General features: G+C 43.6%; 1 protein-coding gene across 1 annotated transcript in view; it reads left to right on the top strand.

Moving 5' to 3' along the window:
- Nucleotides 1-729: 729 nt before the first annotated feature.
- NINJ2 (ninjurin 2) overlaps nucleotides 730-23,156 on the top strand; it is a 73,290-nt gene continuing 50,863 nt past the window's right edge. Inside the window, exon 1 of the mRNA XM_006135440.4 lies at nucleotides 730-862. Coding sequence (XP_006135502.1) covers nucleotides 830-862 — 33 coding nt within the window. The 5' untranslated portion in view covers nucleotides 730-829. The remainder of the gene's footprint in view (nucleotides 863-23,156) is intronic.

The raw sequence follows: 23,156 nt of genomic DNA, 5'->3' as shown, positions 1-23,156 counted from the left end.
ATCTTTGGTTGATGTAAAGTTTCATAGATCCATTGAAGTCAATGGGGCTATGCTGACTTTCTCTGGTAAAAAATCCCACTTGTATTAAATTCATGCTTCTTCACTTGATTTTGGCTGTGTACATTTCCTTTCTAAAACAATTTTTGGTTACTTCTCACCTACAAATCGAAAGAGAACCTCATTTGAGAGATCAGGAATAAAAATCCCAGATCCAAATGCCTTTTTCTTGGTCAAGAAAGGGAGACGTACCTAAGAATGGGTTTAGAATGGAAATTCCATTTCAGTTTCTCCAGGGCTTTTCTGTAATGTTGTGCAGCTGCAAAGGAACATGACTTTCTGGCCATAACCATCTCAGCCACTAATTTGCAAACCATCTTCATATGATAGCCCTGATATGAACACAGGGGCTCTGTGGCTACAGAAAGGGTTCAGGATTGTTGTTAAATACTTTGTACAGTCTGTGCCATGACCCCTATGGTACAATGGCTGCATCACAGAATTCCAGCTTGAGTGATCTCACAGGGCCCAGCTGGACTCAGGGAGTTAGTGGAGATACGTAGTGAACAAAACTGTCATAGCAAATCTAAGAGGGCTGTTTATTCCATGGACCATTCAGCATCTTGAAGACAAAGAATTTGTATGCCACCCCCTTCTCCCCTGTGCACTTGTGCCAAGACGGGCGTCTCACATCAGGGAGATGAATAGCAGGTCTGTTTCAGCAGCTGTGCTCTCCTACCCAGAGGAAACATTGGAGAGTCCCTGAGACTGCAGAGTCCCAAGCTACTGTGCAGTCTGCAGAGAGCTGAGGAAGAGACCTAAGGGCAAAAGGATGGCATCAGACGGGGAAATCATCAACTTTCAAGTGAGTCCATCTTGGGAATTACCAAGGGGGAAGTGGGAGGGCAGGGGGAGGTAATATCAGTTCCTGTTACTTACCCTTCTCTTTTGAAAACTCTGCTGAAATTTTCAGCTCCCTTTGGAAAGTGACTGATTACAGGATCCTCTCCACACTCTGCTAAATGAAAAGGCTTATTAGCTCCCTATTGTGAAAAAGACAGGATGAAAAGGGGGGGTTGCGAGAGCTTACTAGAAACAACTATTTTTGTGGAGAGAGTGAAACACCAGAGGTGGTTAATGTCCAACTCTGAGAGGGAGGCAGTGCAAATGTTACTAGCAGTAGGAGTTAGAGCTGTTCCCTGCCTCACAAAGCCCTTCTGTGTTTGGCAGAACGTGCTCACAGCCAAGAGAGAAGGAAAAGAAATACATACAGCAAATGCTCGGCAAGAAAGCATGAGCCAGGCTTTCCTAAGTGGGGTTGATAGAGAAACAAAACTTACAGATAAAGCTCTTTTGGAAGATGTTTTTTAAGGAGGATGTTTCTTTGGACTCTGTATGTCTTTTAGGAAAGGGCAACTGGAAAGAAATTTTTAGAGCTTGATCAGGGGTTTTGATTTTAGAAACATTTGCCAAATTTGGGAAAGTTTCAATTCAGATCTGCACCTAGCAGCTGACCCCTTCTCTAGAACTACTCCAAATGTAGCCTGCACACAACTCCCAGATTTGGAGAAATTTGGCCCAGTATCCAAACTTTGTAGTTGGTCTCTATCTTTATAGTGGCCTAAGCCAAATTCTTAGATCTGAACACAGCAAAACTTTAGGGAAGTTCAGATCTAGGTCAAAATCTCTAGACCAGTGCTTCTTGAACTTTTTAAGACCGAGGAACACCAAACAATAATTTTTTTTTATGAGGAACACCAAGGATACAGAATGCCTGCCCCTTTAAGGGCAGCCATTTTGAACTCTGTTGTTCTCCGCGGCACACCTCCAACTGCCTCGCGGCATACCGGTGTGCCCAGGAACAAAGTTTAAGAAACACTGTTCTAGAGACTATCATGCAGAGAATTGGGTCTGTTATAGAAATCATCAGAACAGAAATGAAGACTCATCCCCAAAATTTGATAACAGGGAATGGCGGAACAAAGAGAGTAACTGACTGATTTAGGCAGGGGCCTGATACAGGTTGATTCACCGGGTCATTTCAGCAGAGGAATGAGATGCAGGGCAAGCCCTTAAAGGGCTGGAATGGGAACAGGAAAGAGAGAGGGGCTGGTATTTCCCAAAACAAGGTAGAAAGGGTGAAGGTGGAGAGTTATACAAACTGGGAACAACTGTAAAGGGGAACAGGTCAAGAAATATAAACAAAACACAGCCAAATCCCCTGCCTAGAAGTTTCTACACTTGGGAAAAATCCAGATTTGTACATGAACCCAGCCTCTGTAACAGGACAAAAGAAAAGGCTTTGCATTCAGATTTGAACCTCTAGTGTGAATGAAGGGCCATTAAGGGTAGCTTCAGTCAAGGAGGATAGTATAGGAACTGAGAAGAGAAAGATGCTTTGAATTTCAAAACTAAAATTTACGTGTTTGTTTCTGAGCCAGGCAAGTGCAGGGTATCATTCGCTTCTCTGCAAAATCCCACATGACAGAATGTTTTCCTGAGAGTCTCCTAATGGCACCTCATGGGCATTTTGCTAAACCAGAATTTACAAAACTTAGGCAAATACTCATAGGTTCCTGCATTCTTGTCACCAAGAAGCCTCCTGGATGATACTGGCAAACGGAAGATAACACTATGGATGATGTAGGTGAGGGAAGTAGAGGGATCCTTGGAGGACCAGAATGTGAAACAGCCTTAAAGGCAGAGCAAAGGAAGCAGGAGATGAAAGAGGGGGAAAAGGAGGCAAGGACAGTGAATGTGCTCTTTAATTAAAGGAACTTTTGGCAGTACTCCTTGGTTCTTTTTTCTGGCTAATGAAATGCAGGTGCCCTCTCTAAAGTTCAACAGCTACAGCCCGGGAGGCCCCTGCAGGTATACGCACTGCACGCTCTGGGGCACCGCACAGCTGCTGCATGAGTTTGTGTCTCAAAGAACTACTGTAGGCTATTATAGTATTAGCCAAGAATTCTAACGTACATTTCATTTGGCTTTATTCTACAGGCGTTTTGTGCCCAAATGGCTGCTCACTGCCAACTTCAGGATTTGTAGATTGCATCACATTTAGAGATTTTCCATTTGAGAAAAAAAATTCAAAATCCTTTAGCCTGCAGTGGAGGAGATATTTATTATGCAGGCTCTAGTGAGAACTGATCCATCTCCTCTTCTTTAACTTGTCCCACAACAGGAGAACAAAAGCTCACCAGATGAAGTTAATAGAACAAATAAAAATAAATACTTCCCTCCGCATGTAGTCAGCCTGCGGAACTGACTGTGTCCTGGAGCAGGAGTCAAATACTGTAGCTGGCAGTAAACAGAGGACAGAATAATTTTATGACCAATAACAACATCTGGAGTTATGCAAGCTACGAGAGGCACTTTGTAATCCCTTATATCAGTTAATGGTGTATGGGCATCAGGAAGAAATAGCCCTTCTGCCTCCAAGCAACACAGTATAACTGATCAGACATATTAAAAAGGATACCTGAGAACTATCCCAGGATAGGAGTCATATCTGCTTTCCGAAAACAAAATAGGTAGCATGTTCCCCACTCTCTCCCTCCCCAAGCCTCTCCAACTCCAGAGCACTTCTACAGAGCTTTTTTTTTCAACTCCCACTTGTAGGCATACTTGCAAAATTCTATCTGCACAGATCCTAAAATGAGACAGTCAAAATGAAAACTGTTGTATATCAAGTTAGGATTAAACCCTTCCCTATCCAGCAAAAACCTGAGTAAACAGATAAAACTACAACCCACGCCAAAAGGTGTGTGTCTGTTTTTCACCCCAAACATCTCTTATTTAATGGCTTTCAGATATTGCCAGCAATGGCAGCTTAATTCTTCTCTTTAAAGCATCTGGTACTGGCTGTCAACAGGAAGTCAGACGAGCTGGACCAGTGTGCTAATCTGTTATGGCGAATTCTACTCTGAGATAACCGTGAGCTGCAACAGCATTTGGGATAGCAACATAAATAAAACCAAATCCACCACAGACATCTCATCCTCACTCCGCATTGGTATCTGATACCATGATGATGGGTGACTTAGAAATTAAGAGATTGGTTAAATTAATTAGATTGACTTAGTTGAATACCACAAGAAAATATCAGTGAACATATGCTCCAATTCTGATTGGCCATTCAAAGCAATCATGGTTGCTACCTTATTATTTGCTATTCATGTACATCTCTGCGAATCCGTTTGGGTCAAAGGGAGTCTCACAAAATGAATGTTGTTCATATTCTTGTGTTAAACATATTTGAAGATGAGTGTCCTCTATTCACTTTTGTCAGTTTTTTAGATTGCTGTTCTTCTTAAAAAGTTAGTCATCCAACGCATGGGACAGAAATGATACCTTGCAATCTAGGTGATAGATCACACACTATACATAACAAAGAATGCATAGTGCACTATCCAGTCTTTTCTCTAGTCTCAGGTGGGTAGCCATGTTAGTCTGTTTCATCAAAAACTATATGGAGTCCTGTAGCACCTTAAAGACTAACCATTTTATTTGGGCATATGCTTCTGTGGGCTGGATGATAGTTTGACCAGACCTAGATTAAATAGATTTTAGACAGACATCTTAATAGGACTGTATGACTTTAATGAGTAGTGTCAACCTGACAGTAGGGATTTTTCTAAAACATTCACAAAATGAATGGAAAGTCCCACACAAACCATAAATTCTCTCTCCCACATCCTACTTTCACACTGCCAGATGATGAATGTAGTGGGTTTGTTCACAACTGGATGAGACTTCTGTTTATTCTTGTTTTTGTGGCTTTAAGTTTTACTTTCAGGCAGCATCGTGGTTACAAGATCTTTGCACTGTACATAGTTGTCAGCTTCTGTAGAAATAGCCAATTTGTGCTTTCTAGTGCTGCAGGGACCTTTACCCTCATTCAGCAGTTTCCAAGAAATGTGACAATGTGATTTTATAGTCCAAGCAATGTTCCAGTTCCAGAGGGCTTCAGTAATGTTATTTGGATACTGGGCAACATTTCTGGAAGATTCCAAGTGCTTAACAAACAGTAAGTAAGCTTCATAATACCCTAGGAAGGTAATGGAGGAATATTCCTATTTTTCAGATAGAGAAACTAAGTATCACTAACTCAAACTGAAAATTACAAATAAGAACAGCCTGAGCAACAAAAAGTCTAGGGTGGGATGGAAGGAATGTGGAGGGTTAGAAAGAAAATTCACTGTGGAAACAAAGCTCTTTTAATGTAGTCAACATAACCAGAGATGTGAAATCTGGTATCAAATTGGGGAAAATGAAAGGTCTTATGTCAGTTTCCCAAGTCACAAGGACATGTGATTCTGCACAGTGGTATCCAGTCTTTTCTCTGTCACACCAATGCTAGAAGGCTTGGAGATGTGGTGCTAGCACATCACTGTGGAGAAAGATTTTTTTTTACAGCACTACTAATTTGATCTTTGTTCTTGAACCATGTTGTGGTATTTCTCCTCATTCCTATAAATTCCTCCTGCTCCCCCTCCATTCCTCCGCCTCGGTGTGGACAGCAACTTGAGGGGCACAATGGAAATCTTTCAAGCACAGTATTTTGGGGAGAAGGAATCTTGAAGAAACTAGATCATTGGTAACAGATGTAGAAGCTGGGAGCACTGTGGAGTGTGATATGTACGAACACACACACACACACACACACACACACACACACACACACACACACACACACACACACACACACACACACACACACACACACACACACACACACACACACACACACACACACACTCTGGAGCAGATTAATCCAAACATCCTATTTATTCAGGTTTCTAAACATTAACTTACTTTTCAGAGTGCTTTCAGGTGCCAAACCATCCTTAGGGTAACTCTACCAAGGTCTATGGAGTTATCTCAAGAATGAATTTAATCCCTTAAATCTGAAATTCATGCAACAACAGCCTCTCTCAGGAGATCCTGAATGCCTTCTTAGAACATCCTTTTTTATGGTTATTAAATATTTATATTGCAGTACTGCATAGAGATTTCAGTAAGGTCAGGGCCCCATCATGCAAGGTACTGTATAAACAAACACACATAATATACGCACCAAAGGGGTTTTGTGAACCCTTTGCACAATGATGGGTGCTAGATTCCTTGTCAACTCTTATCGATATGGGGCACAAAATGACAAGCTAGAACAGAAGTGTAGTTTGGTCCTGCTCTACGTTATCAGATCTGTGAGCCCAATCCTGCTCCTACTGTGTTTGTACAGCTCTGAACACTCAGCCTGAACTCAAAAACTACCATCAACATCTGCTTCCGTTAACAGATAGCAATACTTTAAGAACAAACATTTTCATTGTCCCTTAAATCCTCCTTCTCCAGCCAGAATCCTGAATTATACAAAACCTTTTCTAAACATTTCAAAACCATAAAGAGTTAGTTCGAATCTGGAACTAGAACTGCGCAACAGTTCTGAGAGTTTATTGTATAATAATCTGGAGTGATCCACCTGCCCCAAAAGAGAACAAAGTCATCACAATGCCTTGTGCCAGGGGGATTCCATCAAGGGCTCATATCCAACACTGCAACATTCCCAAGGGTGAGCAAAAGCAGTGTTTGAGGGACATAGTGGCAAAGGGTATTGCTACTAAAAGCAGCCAATGGGATTAATGAGATGGAAGCACATGATTCTTTGTTAGCAGTACTTCCTGTGGTCAGAGGGACTCTGAGATGTTTGGAAGCACATAAGGTGAAGACACAGAGTTTGGTTAATGAACACATTTTAAGTATAAGTGTTTTTCTTTATCTGCTGTTAAAACTCACAACAATGGAAGAAGAGGTAGTGGAGGGGGATTAAAAGATGGGGGGGGGGGGTCACAAGAACAGTAGGTGCATGGAAAGAGCGGTGAGATGTTCTCTGGCTAAAGAGACAAGACAAACGCATGTGGTTCCCAGAGAGAAGAATGAGGGATGCAGAGGGCCTTTGCATTGAGTGGCACCAGTTTCAGGCAGAATAAGGCAGCAAGTCAGCACAGCTGCGCCAAGGCCACAACCAAGGGGCAGCTTAGAAAAACAAGGTCAGCTAACAGGTGGAGTAAATACGCATGGGGACAAAAACATCCCCCTCCTTCCCTTGCCCTTCCCTCCAGCCCATCCTGGTTTGTTTGGCAGCTTGTGTAGGTCAGTGGCCTCTAGTATTTTATTGTTTAGTTTTATAGACTCCACCTCAGCACATGGTAAGCGGGAGGCAGTCCAGAGCCACCTGGGAGCTCCCTTCCCTCAGAAGAGGCAGAGAACACATGGGCTGTGAACTCCCCCCACGGGAACATTGCAAGGCTGACAGGCCAAATGCAAACAGACTGAGCCCTTGATTTCTGCTTAACATTACAGAGACAGTTACATGCCTCTGAACTAAGGGACCGTCAGAGGCTCTTATCCTCATGCCAGCATGGAGTGTAGCCTTCTCTGGGCTTTTCCAGTTGGAAAAGCAACTCTCTTCAGGCTCCTCCATCCTCAATGTATCCCTTAAAAGCTCTTCTATGCATCTGCTAGCACATAGGTTCCCAAACTGGGGTGCGCACCCCCTGGGGAAGGTGAAGAAATTCCAGGGGCGGTGTGGGGCAACCCAGCTCCTTCCCCCCCCCCAGAATATGCCCAGTCCATCCAGTAAAAAAATACCATGTGAAATGTCCATGACTGTTTTTTGTCCCTGGTCAGTTCCTTTTTTTTCCCCTTCTCAACAAGTTTCGCTGCTATTTTTTGGGCGGGGGGAGCCAGGCATGAGGGTTTCTCAAAAATCAAAAAGGGGATGTGATGCCGAAAAGTTTGGGAACCACTGTGCTAGCCAGTCACACAGTCCCAGCCTCCCTATTCATGTACAGAGACCTATGGCACAGCCCTACTGACTCCTCATTACTCACTGCTAGTTGGTCTGCATAGAAAAATGGGTTTCATTCGGTGTTTCAGCATAAGCCCGAGCATGGCTGTGGTGATTTCCTGGTCGGCCAATTAACATGATAAATTGTGAGCTCAGAACACAATAAATCAAACCTGTCCCAGTGGGTCTTTTCAAGTAAATGTGTCCTTTATAACTTACAAATCAAAGCAGATTATGAATCACAGTTCATATTGGTTTTCATGTCCTTTCCCAACAAGAACTGAACAGGACAGTCTATATCAGTCTGAATGTCTCATCAGTTTCCATGTTCTCCCAGCTCCTAAGAATTGAGATACTATCCCATTCATCTTCCCAAGTAGGGCTCTATGTGCTATGCCAATACAAATAATATATAATAATAATCACCTAGCCTGCTATTCCAACTATTTAAACAGGAATGTAGCTATCGCTATGTCCTTCTCTGAGCCAAACTCTCATGCTTGAACCGTTCCCAAGAGTGCACAATCCTTCTCCTAGAATTGGATTCTCAGTTACACCAAGACCCCTTTTAATAGTAGGTGACATTTACATCCATCCAGCAGTGTTAGAATGCTGTAAAGTTACCTGAGTGCCACTGAGAATCAGGCTCAATTTCTGTGTGAGCTCTTGTGCTTCTGAAAATGTTGGCTTCAATGGTTATGGGCTTGTTTTCCTGTCTGTCAAATGGTGACAACACCATATACCCCCCTCACAGGGAAGTGATGAGCCTCAGAGGTCATATTTGTAAAGCATGTTGAGATCCTTAGCTAGAAAGCACTACCAAAGGGCTAACAGTTTACACAAAGTGCTTGCAAGAATCTGCCTGTGCGTACACCATCACTTAGATGGAGACTTGTCCCCTAGTGCCAGATTTATGCTGCTACAAAGGGTGTTTTTATTGAAGTATCCAGTGGGTCCAATTCTGAAAATATGGCTCATCATATATACAGTAGCCCAGTGTCTGAGTCTGTAACGCTGAAATGCTGGTGTTGCCTCTGGGGGGTGCTGTTGCCTGAAATGCTGGCTGTTCCCTATGGGGGGCGCTGTTGCCTGAAATGCTGGCTGTTCTCTCTGGGCGGCCTGTGCTGCATGGGGAGTGCAGGGCCCAAACAGCCGCTTGCGTCGCTTGATCCCCCGCGGCGGCCTGGCTGAGCGGCGCAGAAGTCAGCCGAGTGCCACGGTGGGAGGCAAAAGGGGGTGGGGCGGTGACGTGCGGTATGACAGCGGCTCCAGGCCCTGCCCCCTGGCCGTGAACATCACCGCCCCGCCCCCCTTCGCCTCCCACTGTGGCGCTCGGCTGACTTCTGCGCCAATCAGCCGGGCTGCCGCGGGGGAGCAAACGGCGCAAGCGGCCGTTTGGGCTCCGCACCCTCCCATGCAACACGGGGAGTAAGGAGCCCAAACAGCAATTTGGGCTCCACGGTCCCCTGAGTGAGAGGAAGGAGGGGGAGGAGAAGTGACAGAGAGAGACAGAGGAGAGCTGAGGAGGAGGAGGAGGATGAGAGAAGAGAGAGAGAGATGGAACGAGAGACTGACGTGGAGGGGAGACCTGAAAATCCCGTCTTATGATGGGCTAATTGGCTAGTGACTCAAATAATAATAAATGAAGACATATACCTATCTCATAGAGCTGGAAGGGACCTCAAGAGGTCATTGAGTCCAGTTGCCTACCCTCATAGCAGGGCCAAGTACCATCCCTCACAGATTCGTCCCAGATCCCTAAATGGCTCCCTCAAGAATTGAACTCACAACCATGGATTTAACAAACCAATGCTCAAACCACTAAGCTGTCTCTTCTCTCCCTCCAAATATATATAAAAACATCTCTGAAAGGATGTTCCTGATTCATCTGTTCCTCACAGCACTCATCAGCACTATCAATTTAGATACCTCCTAGGATGGAACTATATACTAAGGAGCATTTGAACTACAGCTACAAAAATCTGACACTAGTTTCTTTTTGCCTGGGAGAAGGATACACTCATGGACACTGCAAGAGATTTGTGCGTTAATGGCTGCGGTCATAACGCTTTGCAGCCTTGTACACTGGGCAAGTCATAATTCCCTGTCATGTTACATAAAGCAGTTGTGTGATGTTATAATTATGGTTGTGAAAGCATTTGTATCTTAAGCTCTTATATTCATGCACTTATAAACTTTTCCCCAAAATAACCATTTGGGCTAAAAAAATTTATATATATTCTCAGCTCAAAGGCAATTTAGTTCTGGAAAGTTTTGTGAAACCCAGTCACCTGTTTTTGAGTGATCGTAGCATTAAAAAAAATGTTGGGTTTCACCATTTAAAGATATTTTCAGGTTTTTTATTTCACACGTGGATAGCCCAAACAACAGCATTTTTTAAAGGGCCCAATGTCACCACACACTTTATTCCTCTGAAAGGACTAGTTTTTCTTCAATAGGAATGAAAGTGAAAATACTCACACTGGCTGTGTCTAGACTGGCCAGTTTTTCCAGAAAATCAACCGTTTTTCCGGAAAAACTTGCTAGCTGTCTACACTGGCCGCTTGAATTTCCACAAAAGCACTGACTTCCTACTGTAAGAAATCAGTGCTTCTTGCAGAAATACTATTCTGCTCCTGTTCAGGCAAAAGTCCCTTTTGTGCAAAGCTTTTGCACAAAAGAGCCAGTGTAGACAGCTCAGATTTGTTTTCCGCAAAAAAGCCCCGATCGCAAAAATGGCGATCGGGGCTTTTTTGCAGAAAAGCGCGTCTAGATTGGCACGAACGCTTTTCCACAAAAAGTGCTTTTGCGGAAAAACGTCCGTGCCAATCTAGACGCTCTGTTCCAAAAATGCTTTTAACTGAAAACTTTTCCGTTAAAAGCATTTCCGGAAAATCATGCCAGTCTAGACGCAGCCCCTCTGTATATTGTCTTTGTGTTGAAAGGATGCCTACTCACAGGCAATAGCACAGTGATAACACTTTCTATTCCTCAAAGATTTTTAAAAATATCAGTGAATTCAGCCCCACAATTTCCTTACAAAGTCTTTTTATCCCCATTTTACAGATGGATAAACTGAGAGACAGATGGATAAATGACTTGCCCAAGATCACACAGAAAGTCAATGGCAGAACCAGAAATGAAGACCAAGCTCTTCTCACCTAGTCATGAGATTTAAACAACTTATAAAGTGACAGATTATCTTAAATAAAGCAGTCGCTCCAAATAGGCCATCTAGTTTGAGCTTTGGCACATGGCTTGGATTGATTAGTACTTGGTGATCCTGGTGACACCATCTGTTTTTGAATAAATTATTGGGGGGGGTTGTCTATCACTATGGTATCTGGGCACCTCAGAAAACTTAAAATGAACTATTAATTGAAGATCTCAATGAGAAGCTGAACATATCACACTCTTCTGATACCTACAGCTTTACCAGTCATCTAGGAACTTAGGAGTTCTCTTCAAATAAAGTACTGCACCATGTCTGGTGAAGACACTATGCCCACAGGAAAGAGCTCTCCCATCAGCATAATAAAACCACCTCCATGAGAGGCAGTAGCTGTGTTGGCATGAGAAGCTCTCTTGCCAGCATAGCTCTGTCCACACCAGTGCTTAAGGCAGTGTACTTATGCCATTCAGGGGGCGGTTTGTTTGCACCCATGAGCGACATAAGCTATGCTGACCTAAGCGTGGTGTAGACATAGCTTTGGTAAATTGGGAAGGCACAGAGGTGTGTCTTCTACCTTTTTTTGTGGCTTGATCCATGCTTAACCATGTTTCTGTAGGGAATAATTGTAAAGACTTAGTGTAAGTGAGACTCAGGCCTTAAATTGGGAAGAATGGAAACCTTCCAAATGATAGACAGTGCTCTCCAATTTTCCCAAATCTGCAGACAGATGAAATCATAGAATACTAGAACTGGAAGGAATCTCGAGCGTCCAGTCTCCTACCCTCACGGCAGGACCAAGCAACCTACATGTTTAACTAACGATCTCCAATGATGGAGATTCCACAACCCTTCCTAGGCAATTTATTCCAGTGTTTAACCACCCTGACAGTTAGGAAGTTTATCCTAATGTCCAACCTAAACTTTTCTTGCTACGATTTAAGCCCATTGCTTCTTTTCCTATCATCAGAGGTTAAAGAGAATAATTTTTCTTCCCCTTCCTTGTAACACTCTTTCAGGTACTTGAACGATGCTATCGTCCTCTCAAGGTACGTCTAGACTGCGGCACTATTTTGGGATACCGGAAGTATCCTGAAAAAGCAATGCTGCATCTTTAAATGCTCCAGCTATTTCTCGAAATAGCAGGGACAGTATTCTGGTGTCCCTGTAAACCTCGTTTGTCTACAGAGCGCCACATTTCAAAATAAGCTCTTTTGACCTAGACTCGGAATAAGCAATTTGTGTAGCGCAAATTGCATAGCTTATTCCAGCAGAAGGGTACTGTCTAGACACACCTCAGTCTTCTCTTTCCCCAACTAAACAAACTCAGTTCTTTCAGTCTTCCCTCATAGGTCATGTTTTCTAGATCTTAAATCATTTTTGTTGCTCTTCTCTGGACCTTCACCAATTTCTCCACATCTTTCTTGAAATGCGGTGCCCAGAACTGGACACAATACTCCAACTGAGGCCTAATCAGTGGAGACTAGAGCAGAAGAATGACTTCTTGTGTCTTGCTCTCAAATTCCTGTTAATGCATCTCAGAATCATGTTTGCTTTTTTTTGCAACAGTGTCACACTCTTGATTCATATTTAGCTTTTGGTCCACTATGACCCCGACATCCCTTTCTGCAGGACTCCTTGAATCAGGGCTACTCAACACATGGCCCACAGGCCACATGTGGCCTGTGGCCCATTTATTTGCGGCCCACGGAGCAGTTTGGGTTTACACAGGGCTCAACATGTGGCCTGCAGGTGAGATCCTATGAACATGGCTTCCACTGGGAACATGCTCCACAACAGCAAGGCATCTCTCAGGTGCATTGAAAGATGCACGCAGACGGACTGGCTGGAACATACGGGTACAGTGTGTCAGCATTTCTAGCCCCCAAGGAGGAGGTGCCAGGAGTGCTGGGGCATTGTGGGAAGTGCTGGCTGCTTAGCCTTGTGGTCAAAGCCTGAGAGATACTGACTGACTCACACTGGCCATATTTGGGTCCGTCACCACGGCTGTGCAGCGCTGCCTCCGTCCTGCACAGAGCGATGGACTCCCATGTGACAATATCAGCTCTGCTGGGAATTCAGGACAGGGCTCCCAGGCACTTGTCCTTTTTTGCCTCTCATATCCGGCCTGACTCACCTCCGCTCCCCCCCCCCCCCGCCCCGCCCCGCCCATCACCGCAGGTTGGAGCATTCTGGCTTGGAAACTTTTTCTGAGTAAAATCACTCCAAGAAACACACCACTTGAAGCTTCAAGCTAAACACCGGTATACAATTTTCTTTTTAATAAGAAGCATTAAAAATGGCAACAAAGAAGAGACGCTTGTTGGATGAACACAAGGTTTTCAACCTTGTTTGAGAGATGGAATTCACTTTTGCAGAGATAAATGGCAAGCCAATGTGTCTTCTTTGTCAAAAGACTATCACTGCATTAAACAGAACAAACTTGCAACGGCACCGTGACTCTTGAAACTATGTGCATTTATTTGCATATACATTTGCATATATATGCAACGACATTTAAGTTGCGGCCCTCGGCATGTGCTGTGAGTATCCCTGTGGCCCCGGGGGTTTCCAAAGTTGAGTAGCCTTAGATAGTCACTTCCCATTTTGTATGTGTGAAACTCATTGTTCCTTCCTAAGTGGAGTATTTTGCATTCGTCCTTATTGAACTTCATCCTATTTTCCTCAGACCATTTCTCCAGTTTGTCCAGATCATTTTGAATTATGACCCTATCCAAGCATTTGTAACCCCTCCCAGCTTAGTATCATCTGCACACTTTATAAGCGGACTCTCTGTGCCATCATCTAAATTGTTCATGAAGATATTGAACAGAACCAGTCCCAAAACTGATCCCTGCAAAACTCCAAATGATAGCTACATTAACCAGTACGGAATGTCCACATCCAGCTCAACAGAACATAATGATGATTGTTGTTTATTTCATTGTGTGGATCATTTTATCATCTGGCTTCCATAGCATGGTGAATAGAGGCCCTGTGCTGCTTTAGCTGTTTTCTCCAACCTTCCCCCCACTCCGATCTCTTCAAAACAGCTTCACTCCATGCTAGTGACCAGCCCCTCTTGCCCTTTCCTCCCCTTCTCTGTCTCCCTCGCCCTCTTTCCCTTCCCTTTTTTCTATGTAGCTGATCCCCTCCTAGGTGTAAACAGGCACAAAAAAAACCTGTGGCAGTGACATGACATTTGCTGCCATCACATTGTTCACTCTGAGTGTTCTAGCCCTTCCCCACCCTGAGTCCTTCTTGCTGTGATTAGACAGATAGATTCTACACTGGCTACACGGGGGCCTACTGAGGCAGCTAGGCTCAGTCTGGCTACCAGAGGATGAAGCAAAGCCTGTTGGCCCAATTCTTCTACATCTGCTTTAAACATCAGGCATGGAGAGGGGAGTTAAAAGGAGACCTAGTACAGCCCAGGGCTGAACAGGAAGGAGAGCACAGTTCTGCTTCATCCTTGGAGAACGAAGCCTGGCTCCTGCCAAAATCCTGAGATATTTTGCTGCCTGTACAAGCCTCCCACTGGAAGGGACAAGTTGGCTCAGGAAGACTGATCAGAAAAGGACCAAGACAAGATCTCTTTAGAAGAACAAGGCCCTGCCAACAAATCCCAAGGCTATCCTGATTTTGAGCTCATTGGTTTTCCTTTCGTGTTGGAGTTTAATACCCCAGAAGAGGTCTCTAAATCACTCTCTGAGAACTTCAGTAGCTCAGTCAGAGGTGATGAGCCCATTGCAAGTGTGGGTGGGTGAGGTTCTGTGGCCTAAGATGTATTAGAGGATCAGGACTGCAGAGTCAGATTAAATGATCAAGATGGTCCCTTCTGATGTTAAAACTGATGAGTCTAGTTTTAAGAGGTAGGACTCAAGTGTTCCACAGAAAGAGAGCTAAAGCACCACAGTATTAGACCTGCAAGGAGTGATACTTAATTGTTGGGGACCTGCAGGTGGGGAAGCTGCCCTATGGTGGCAGCCTGCTTACACTATCTATTTAGACAATATTGCCTAATGGTTTCCTTGTATTCTCCCACCTATGATCTCTTGCTGTACATTTTCGATTGTAAGGGTTATGTCTACACTGTGGAGCTATTTCGGGATACGGGAGGTATCCCAAAATAGCTACCCTGCATCTACACAAACCGTTCATTCTTTCAAAATATTGTTTTGACATACCAGGCATTCTATTTCACCATCCCGGTAAACCTTGTTGCACGAGGGATAAGAGATGGCTCAAAATAGCACATTATTTTGACATTTGGCACTGTGTAGACATGCCAAATGTCAAAATAAGCTATTTTGAATTTGTTTTTGAAATACGTTATGCAATTTGCGTAGTGCAAACTGTGTATCTTATTTTGAGTTTAGGGTGCTGTGTAGATGCAACCTAAGCTCTCTAGGGCAGGAAGTGTCTATTCTGTGTTTGTACAGCTCCTAACACAAATGGGGTCCTTGTCTGTGACTAAGTCTTGTAGGTGCTATAATATACAGACAATAAAGTGCCACTTGTGATACATTGAATCTATAGTCCTTCTTAAACAGGAGGCATTTAAGAAAGAAAAAATAGAAATACAGGCATAAAGAAAGGGATTTCCACACATTAATTCCAGTTTTTTCTGGGTTTGTGGATCAGGGACCCCATGCTGTCTGTGCACAGCATAGTGAAACATCTAGTAACTGAGTAATATATTGCAAGTAAATAATACACCACTACTTTTTTTTTCTCTGGTCCAATCTAGCTCTCACTACTGTCTTGATCTTCATGTGCTAGATTCTTGGGAGCTGGTACTGGGCTGATTTCTTATGCAGTCCCCATTTTTGGCATGTTATTGTGAAAAAGTTGCTTGAGGGATGTGCACAGTTTCAGTCTCATCAGTGAGCTTTGTCAAAAGGCTTTTGCTTTGACACGGTGGCTCCACATATATTTCCAAGGAATTTGGAGCCCTCCCAAACTGTGGTTCTCTCTGGTGTTCACTGTTCAGCTGGTTGCCAGCTTAACCTTTTAAAAACATTGTGAAGTCCATAATGGGCACTAGCTCCAGGAGTGCTTTGTGGCTGGAGCTCTACAGGGAAAAACAGAGTGAGTGCTCAGCACCTGCTGGTAGCCCCACTTACCAGGTCCTCCCTTTCCTCCTAAGTGCCCCCTCTGCTGAAAGGCCCCACCAATCAGCATCTTCTCTTCCCTCCCAGCACTTCCCATCCACTGTGAATCGATCAGCTGTTCAGCGGAGTTCAGGACTTGCTGGGGAGGAAGGACTGGGGCAGGAAGAGGCAGGGGGAGGGGGTGGAGCAGGTGGGAAGAGGCAGGGCAGGGAATGGGAGTTTGGGAGAAGGATTGGAGTGGAGCCTGGAGCAGGGGTCAAGCACCAATGTTTCCTCTAATCTTTTCCATCCATGTGCGTATTTTTTCCATCCAGCGGCCTCACAAGCACACATCTTACAGGGGACACTGTCTAACACCATCTTCCCCAGTTACTTCAGTGGCTATGAAGTGGTTGAGTACTTGTGAAAACCACCAGCCTATTTAAAGATAGAGGGCAACAAATGACAAAGCAGACACATGAGGTAAGGGTTGAGCCCCGGAGATTGAAATTCTCTATTCACAGAAAAGGTACAGTACAGACTGCCCCATGATACCCTGCCAATCTCCACAGACCTGTGAGGTTAATTTAGGCTGAGTTTGCTCACAGGCCACAGTTGGTACCAGCTGTGCTGTGGACACTGTTACAGATGTTTAAAAAAAAAAGTGCTGGTACTCCAGGGGAAAAGTTATTGTGCTCTGACTGGAGGTGCTGGTACTGCGTACCGGGCAGTACCATCCCAAAAAAAGCACTGGCGCTACGTCTGTAGCTATACGTGGAGCTCCTGACAACAACGAGAGGCTGGACTCATTTCACAAGGATAAATAACAGCAGCTGTTGGTTACTGCACACTCGACTCAGTTTTCAGCTGGTGATGTGGAGTTAAATGGCTCTGCAACCAAATATTACCCGCCTGCTGAGCTCTCTCTGGCAATGAACCTCCACACGCGCTTCAGAGCTACTGAGTTCAGACAGTGTTAGAGGGTTCACTCTCCAGGCCAGCTGAGTGACAAAATGGTGATTAACTGGGGATTAGGCTCCATGAGTGGGGGAACAGTTTCAAGAACTCTGGGCATGGGGCCAACATGTTGGTGAGGTCAGGTGTTTACAGCTTGGGTGGGGCAATGCTGATTTTAATAGGTCATTTAAAATCATTTCCTGTTGGCTCATTCCCACAATGTAGAAACTGCAACATTATCTCTCTTCTGGGAGAAGCTGACTCAGTCACTTGGCTTTCTACAGAGAAAGGTGTCTGTCTGGCAGACTAACACTCCAATGACAACCAGTGGCAAAAAGCGAGAATAGACGCACCACCATTGAGACATGTGAGAGAAATCTATCCCTTTTTACTGTAAAGTTTCAGAGGGGTAGCCAAGTTAGTCTGTAGCAGGAAAAACTTAAAAAACAACAAATAGACTAGGAGCACCTTAAAGACTAACAAAACATCTAGAGATGGTATCAGGAGTTTTCATGGGCGAGGAAGAAGGGATCTTGCACAAAAGGGGTTTTTTGTGCAAAAAGGCGCCATCTTCACAGCTCTTTTTTGCACAAAAACCTCTTCCGCAAAAAGAATCGGAAGAAAATATGCAAATGAGAGTGTGACATACGCAAATGAGCACCCTTTTGCATTTCTTCGTCTGGAAAAAGTTCGTAGTGTAGCCATAGCCTAAATATAATTCACTTTCTTGTCTTGTTCTGCCCCTCTGTTTTTTCCCTGTCTGATGAGAATGTGTTTTTCATTGGGCTAAGAGTAAGCAGTATCCAGTCTGTATTCTACTAATGTGCCCAACATCATTGTGCCTGCGCCCCAAAGTAGCTTCTGCTTTTGTTTAATATATTAAATGCCATAGGCAGACTAAAAAGGAAAATGCACCTGCTAAACTTAGACTGTTTAAAATGGCTTTGGACTGTTTATCTTGAAATTAAAACATACTGTGGGAGCAATGAACCCTAGGTTCTTTTCCCTACTCTGACATTGATCATGTTCTGTATTTTTCTGTGCTTCAATTTACTGTGTGCATATTTGGGTATGTTTACATTACAATCAGTGGATAGATTGCACCTAGGGTGGACATACTTAAGATAGCTTTAACAGCTAGCACAAATACCAGTGGCAGGGAAGATGCAGTGGCAATGACATTATTAGTATGGGTTAGCAACACCAATAGGTACCCAGGATTCTAGGCAGGTTTGTGCAACCTCTGCCACCACATCTTCGCTGCTATTTTCAGATGTGCTAGCTAGATTAAAGCAACTCAGTTATGGCTACATGAACTACAAATCACACCTCCAGTTCCAGGGTAAACATACCCTAAAGGCTATGTCTACACTGCCCCTATTTTGTGCAAAAAATATGCAAATGAGGTAAAGCGTGGAATATCACTGCACCTCATTTGCATAATTAATTAGGATCCATTTTTGCACAAAAGCCTTTTGCGCAAGAGCCGTTCTTCCTGGAAATAAGAGGAAGAACTGCTCTTGCGCAAGCGGGGTGTGTGTGTGTGTGTGCGCAAAAAGGACCCGTGTAGATGGCTCCTTTTTGTTCAAAAGCCTCTGGCGCAAAAACGGAGCCTCATTAATTATGCAAATGAAGCACAGCGATATTCCACGCTTCGCCTCATTTGCATTTTCTTTGCACAAGAGGGGGCAGTGTAGACATAGCCATATATGAGAGGTAGAGACCCTGAAATAGAATTACCGCAAAACTGTAGGGGAATTACTACTACCTTTGTCTCCTGTGCCTTTGTGCCTGGATTTGTGTAACTAACTAGATGTACCACTGAGCAAGAGGAGAGCGAGAGTACAGACTTCTCTGAGGATCTTGACAGAGCCTTGCAACAAAATGTCTGCTCCAGATTCAGACTTCCTCACACCTCCCTTCCTACTGCTTCTCCACTCCCAAAAAATGCAAGAAGTTATCTGGATCCAAAGTTTCTTCAATCCTTTCTAAAAACTAGTTTTTTTGCTGCAAAATTTGGATTCTGATGCACTCACCAGAGATCATGAGCATTTGTTTTGCATTAGCAGTGACATGCTCCCCTCCAACTGTCCCCTGCATATAGATTCAATGGAGGATGGCTATCAGATATATTAACAAATGCAGACCAGTTTCTGAGTGTTCCTATTCACTTCCTTTGTCCTGCGTTGACAACAGTAATTTAAGCTCTTTTTGGACTTCAAAGAAATGCATATTATGTAATGATAATGTTTTAGTTGACATCAAGCAGTCCTGTGGCACCTTAGAGACTAACATTAATATATCCAAAGCTTCAGAGGGGTAGAAGAATTAGTCTGTACAGGATAAATTTAAAAAACAACAAATAATCTGGTAGCACTTTAAAGACTAACAAAATATGTAGATGGTATCATGAGCTTTCATGGGCAAAGCCAACTTCTTCACATGACTGGAGTGTTGGATGTCCAGAACCAAAATAAAGAGAGGAGAAGGGGAGGGGAAAATGGGAGGAGGGGGAACAAAAAAGAGGCAGTGGGTATATAAATATCAAAGGGAAAACCAAGCTGGTATGTAACAAGCAAAACGGATAGCCTATAAACACCTAAAGACTGGATAGTTAAAGGAAGCAGATAAGGACCATTAGATCATCTCATCTGAAGAAGTGGGGTTTGCCCACAAAAGCTCATGATACTATATATATATATTTTGTTAGTTTCTAATGTGCCACAAGCCTGCTCATAGTTTTTTGAAGTTGCAGACTAACACGGCCACCCTTCTGAACTTCTAGTTGCAAGGCATTCCTTTTAACACCCTGCTTAGCAGCATTTTCTCCCTTGAGACTTTCCCTAGGTCTCATGCTAAGTTCTCATTTACTAAACTCACTCAGGCAGCATGGCCCAAAGGTCCCTGAAAGTGATATCAACCCAAATGACCTCTTCAAAACAAAGTCCTCACTGAGGGGATATATGGGGACTTCACCGATTTCCAGGTGTATTGTGCCACTGCTTCCAGTGCACATCTATCAGCCTTCCAAGGTCAATTTAGTGTCCACTCTCCACAGCATTTACAATTCACTGTAAATCTATGGGCCTGATTCTCCACCAGTTTGGCTTTTACACACTTGTGCAAAGTTGGATGTAAAATGTTACCAAGCCAGTGATATATCACTTATATCAGCATTTTAAACCCACTTGGCACAGGTATTTATTCTCTAAAAAATCCTAGTAGAAAAATAGTAAGAAAAATAAGCTAAACTCTAAGTGTGGCACCTGAATTACAAAAGGAAGGGAGCTGACTGGTCTAATCTGAGAACTCAATCCACAGAGAGGAGACTTGAAAAAAAAAAGTAAATTTATAGAGGATACCCAGGAATAGTTGTTGAAATATTCTGAAGGGTGTTCCTTTTGGCAGGACATCAGGTTCAAATAACAAGCACAGAGCTAACAATAACAATAACACTTTCTACACATTGATAGTGCCTTTCATTTAAAGATCATAAGGGCTTTTACAAACATTAATTAATAACAAACTCTAGGAGACGGGAATGGTAGATGCCAGAGATTCACTGATGTTGAAAGTTGGGCTTTTATGTAAACTTGGTGTTGAACAAGATGGAGTCCATATTCGTTTTTGTGGGATGGCCTGGTGAGCAGTGTTCCCTGTAAGCTGCATGCTTGTGCAGCCACTCAGGAGTAATTCAAATGATGCTCAACTGATTAGCAGTGCGCTCACTGGTATGTTTTGTATTTCTATTGGTGGTGCACATACACATGCCTTGGTGCGCATAAAACATTTATCCATCACGTGGATGGAAAAAATTGAAGGGAATACTGTTGGTAAGCATTCTTTATAGTAGACTTGGGTAAACTTAATAGGCCTGTTTTTATTTTTTTAATAACCCAGACATCTAAGTTGTTACATGCAAAAATGTGTGCAATTAGGTAACCATGCAGGCAAACGATTAAATTGCATGTACTAAAGAGGCATTTTGTGTTTGCATGTACAGCTACCTGGTTTGCATGTGCATTTTCATATGTTCCACTTGCAGTAGCCTGCATGCTCTGATTTATGTGTTTTGGGATGAATTCAGTGATTTGTTTTTGAAAGATATTCACATGAACATATGAAAAGCTGCAGGCCAGAAAGAAGAGAGAGGCCCAAAGTAAAACCTCGCCCACTCTAAGGAATGAGGTGTAACTGTTAATCCGAACTAAGGACTTAGTTCGGATTAACTTTAAACTGCCTCGTGTAGCAGTTCGTTCAAACTAAGGGGGATTTTAAAAATGGCGGCCGGACGGGAACATGCAAATAAAGCCCGGGATATTTAAATCCCGGGCTTCATTTGCAACTCCAGTTGCCTGATTTGCCTACCTAGCTCAAACTAATGAGCTAGTGTAGACATACCCTAAGTTCTCACAGACTTTGGATCCAGACACATGCTTTTCAGTTTAGGACCATCTTTGCTAGCCTGTGCTACCTGACTTTTCACAAAGCAAAGAAACATGACCATCCTTAACAAAAACCACTGGGTTCTTGTCCCTTTCAAGATGCAATTCAAAATGTCACTCTATTTTTAAAACCTTCCAATGCTTTGCTCCATCCTTCCTCAGTCACCTTGAGCCAAATACACATGGGAGCCTAAGGCAGTCTAAGAAAATGTAATTACACTTTCTTTCAGGCAACTGGTCCCAAATTACATTATAAGGCTTGTCTACATGGGCACTTTACTGCAAACCAGAGTGTGAACCTACAGTGTACCAACTTGCTACACAGTAATGTTCCATGTGGACAGTATAGTAATGTCCTGCATATTCTGGAGTGCGGGTTATGCCTTTAGACTACTCTCTGAATTTGGCCCCTTATCTCTTGCTCTCTCTATTCATTAACATCCTCTCATTCACCCTTGTCCTGATTTCTGTCTTTTAATCCAGTTTCATCCCATATTTCATATGTCAAGAGTTGATAAGAAGGAGCCTGAGCTTCTGACCATAAGTCACTTAGCCACTTTTGAAATCTCACCTTTAGTTTACATAAAAGAAGTTGCCCAACATGAGCTCTTTCTCTGTGTTACATTATGGTAATAACACTGATGGGTACGGCAAGGTAACCAGTCCAAGGCATGAGTAGTAGAGAGAATGGAAGTCAGAGCTGTGTGGTCATCACTGAACTATTCACTTTGCTTATGGTGTAATTGCATGTGAATGATCAAACCTTTTTTTCCTCTTCATATTTGGAACAACAGTCACAGTCATTACCAGGGCAGAGCAAGCTGGGCAGCTACCCAAGGCACAAAACCACCAAGATGGAAAAATGTGCTCTTCTACACCCCCATCCCACTGATTTCTGCCTTTCTTTTACCACAGAGGTTTCAATCTGGCTCTCCATTGTGGGAGTAGAGCTGCTAGCTTACTGCCCAGCCACCCTTCCTGCCCTGTTTCCTGAGCCTGGCTGCCTCTGCATGACCAGGTGCTCCCTGGGCAGGGAAGTGGCATAGCTCAGAGGTGCTCCCCAGTCTGCTCTTGCCTCTCCCCCCAAAAGAGTCCTGTGCTGGTCAGCAATGCCCACAGGAGCTGCCCCTGCCTGTCATCACTCACTCGTTGCTGCTCTGATGCTCCAGACTCTACTACTGATCCTCAGCCCAGAGGTGATGCATGGGGCAGTCACATGGCTTATTCACACCTCTGAGTGACATAAGTTATACTGACATTCGCACTGGTGTAGACAGAGCCGGAGTCCAGAAGTGAATTAGCAAATTACTGCTTTAGTGAGAAACTATGTTCAACTATTTTAGCAGGAGAAAGAAAAGATGGTCAATATTGTCTGGGTCATTAGCTAGAGAAGCCTCCTGTTTTAGAATCTGAAGGAAGATTTTATGCTCAGTTATCAAAACATATTTTCTACCATACACTTGCTCATGGGATCTCGTAACACCAAACATTATACGTGAGGCCTCTTTATCTGAGTATAAATCCTGTCAGATCTTATCCATCCATGCGATTCACTTATCGGGCTTCTCTCTAGCACTGAGCACTCTGTGAGCAATCACAGCTTTTACTCCAACTGGGGAGACTTTCCAAGCCAAGATTACAAG

The sequence above is a fragment of the Pelodiscus sinensis genome, chromosome 1 (genome assembly GCF_049634645.1).
Source record: "Pelodiscus sinensis isolate JC-2024 chromosome 1, ASM4963464v1, whole genome shotgun sequence".
In the NCBI taxonomy this organism is placed as follows: Eukaryota; Metazoa; Chordata; order Testudines; family Trionychidae; genus Pelodiscus; species Pelodiscus sinensis.
This window is presented reverse-complemented; position numbering and strand designations above follow the sequence as displayed.